The following is a 2,621-nucleotide window of genomic DNA, read 5'->3' as shown; positions in this document are numbered from 1 at the left end:
CAAGAGTCAACTCTGGGAGAAGCTTTCAGCCCAAATGAAAGCAAACATTCATCCTGTCACCGTCGAAATGGCTCGACGTTGTGGGCATAAAGTGGTCTTCACCCACCACATCTTTCGGATCTGCAGCCGATTGAACTTGTGTGGGCAATTGTCAAGGGTGAAGTTGGCCGTCAGTATACTGACATGACCAAATTCCCCGAAGTCAAGGTTCGCCTGGATACTGCTTTTGCTAACTTGAAGTCAGAGTCAATCAAAGGATGTGTGCGTGCTGCAGAGTAAAAGCTGCAGAAGTTGCATGACCATCTTGTTCAAATTGACGCGATAGAGTCTGATGACGATTCGTCAGCTCAAAGGGGAAATTCAAGCGCTGATGACAGTGATAGTGAATAGCTTCCTCTTGCATTTCACATAACTCCAATAATTCATGTGTTCATTGTTAAAGTCAAAATCCTCCCACCATTTCTCCATCAATAAATACCTGCATACGATTATCAAGATAAAAAGAACTAACTCAATGATGTCGCGAACTGTTAGCACGTATCATCACCCCCAAGTATCATACCAGAGTCACATTCTCGAATGCATACTCACCCAAGCGCCACATTGGCCTCGTTGTGCAAAAGATGTGTGCAATGCTCATCGAAGGGGCCTTGATCAAGTTTCTGTGTGTTGCCGACCTTGATTACGCTGCCTGGTTGATTAAAACATAACCCCCTCGTCGTCTAATCACTGAAAGTCACCATACTTTAAGGTGTTCAACTCCCAACCAAGCTTGTGTTATATCAAGACGTTTGGATGCACTACATTCGTTCATTTCCAGAAAGTGGCACAAACCACCAAACTGGACCCTCGAGCGCTCAAAGCCATGTTTGTTGGCCTCCCGATAGTTGGAAAGGTTATTCCCTGATGCTTTTACACACACACGCACTCAACTATTCCCGCGACGTCACGATTTGGGAGTCCGAATTTCCAACTATTATCACAGTTGAGGCGGCTGCTGATTATAGGAGGCCGGTGGCCAGTGATCCTAACGTCGTGCCCACGCTTGAGCTCAATGCCCCCCTTCCCCCCTTCATTCCCTCGTTGACAGCGGCTCTCGTCCCAACGTCTTTGTCCTGGACAAGCATGTCACACCATTGCCTCCGATGCACACCTCTCTCATCATAACGCCTCGTGGATCCCGCATCCTTGACGACAATTCCACTACAATGGACAGCGACACTCGGCGTTTCATGCGTATATATCGCAGTATTGAACGCGACTTCCCACTGTCGAGCCCTCCGTTTGGCCCAACCCACTTTGTTCTGGCTGGTCACTATTCGTCACTGACGACTTCGCCACCTCCCCCGCTGTACAATCAGCCGACTGTAGCGCTGAAGTCCAACGAGCTGTGCAGTATTCTCGTCGGCTTTAGTGACGGTGAGGTGCCTGTGGCAATCGAACGGCCGCAATGCCACTTGACACTTCGTCCCTCAAAAACGACTTCCACTGTCAAACAAATTGTCTGGACTCATTCACTGTATATGCGCTTTTAGCGGAACGGGCACAATCCAAATCATCTCCCAATCCTAGGACTTGGCGTGATGCCATGAGTCGCAGTAATCACAAGCAGTGGCTTGCTGCCGCAGCTGAGGAGTATAAATCCCTCTTGTCCAACAAAACGTACAAACTAGTACGTCGAGATCGTTCAATGAGGGTTATTCCCTGTCGATAGGTCTTTAGAGTCAAACCTGGTGGAGTCTACAAAGCCAGACCCGTTGTAAAGGGCTTCCTACAGGAACATGGTGTGGATTACACCGAAATATTTGCACCAGTTGTTCGTCTTGAGGTCCTGCGATTCCTCTTTTCTCTCGCCGCTATGTACGAACTTGAGTGTCATCAAATAGATGTCAAAACAGCCTCTTGCATGGCAACATTGGCAGCACAGGCTGAGTGGAACAACCTCCTGGTTCTCTAGTCGAGCCGTAATCTCAAGGTGAATTCGTTTACCTCCTGCGGAAGAGTCCCTACGGCCTCAAACAGGCCCCACATGTGGAACTGGACGTTTGTTGAGTTCATGCTGTCTCGTGGCTTCACTCGCCTTCACAAAGTCCGCTGAGTCTTTCTAAACACTGACCCCGATGGGTTCACAATTGTCAGTCTCTATGTTGATGACCTACTGATCATTGCCCCCACTCTGTCCCTTGTCACGTCCATGAAGGACACTTTGAGCATTCGTTGCAGACCTAGGCAAAGTCGCCGATATCCTCGGATGGCAGGTCGAGCGCAACCGCTCAAAGCGCACCATCTTCCTACATCAGACTCGGTATTGCGCCACTGTAGTCGATAGGTATGACATGGGTGACGGCAAACCAGTTGCTACACCTTTCGAGTGTACGTCTCCTCTGTCCACAACCTACTGTGCATCTATACCAGAAGAGGTAGCCTACATGGCTATAGTCCCGTACCGAAGTGCCGTTGGTAGCTTCATGTATTTATCCATGGGCACCAGGCCTAATCTAGCCTATGCCCTTCAGCCGCTCAGCCAGTTCCTGCATAGCCTTGGACCCTTGCATTGGAAGGCAATCAAACGAATCTTGCGATATATATACGGGGCACCATGTCTCATGGCATCCTGCTTG

At 49.2% G+C, this 2,621-nt stretch overlaps 1 protein-coding gene across 1 annotated transcript; it reads left to right on the top strand.

Annotated features, from left to right (window-relative positions):
* Positions 1-183: 183 nt before the first annotated feature.
* H310_01891 (hypothetical protein) lies at positions 184-412 on the top strand (the record flags this gene model as incomplete). The annotated part of the gene is made up of 2 exons (XM_008865226.1): positions 184-207; positions 326-412. 2 exons carry the CDS (start codon positions 184-186, stop codon positions 410-412), a joined length of 111 nt encoding a protein of 36 aa, XP_008863448.1.
* Between the last annotated feature and the right edge of the window lie 2,209 nt (positions 413-2,621).

The sequence above is a fragment of the Aphanomyces invadans genome (genome assembly GCF_000520115.1).
Source record: "Aphanomyces invadans strain NJM9701 unplaced genomic scaffold supercont1.3, whole genome shotgun sequence".
NCBI classification, from domain to species: domain Eukaryota; phylum Oomycota; class Saprolegniomycetes; order Saprolegniales; family Verrucalvaceae; genus Aphanomyces; species Aphanomyces invadans.
The sequence above is the reverse complement of the archived record's forward strand: the minus strand, read 5'-3'. Positions and strand labels throughout refer to the sequence as shown.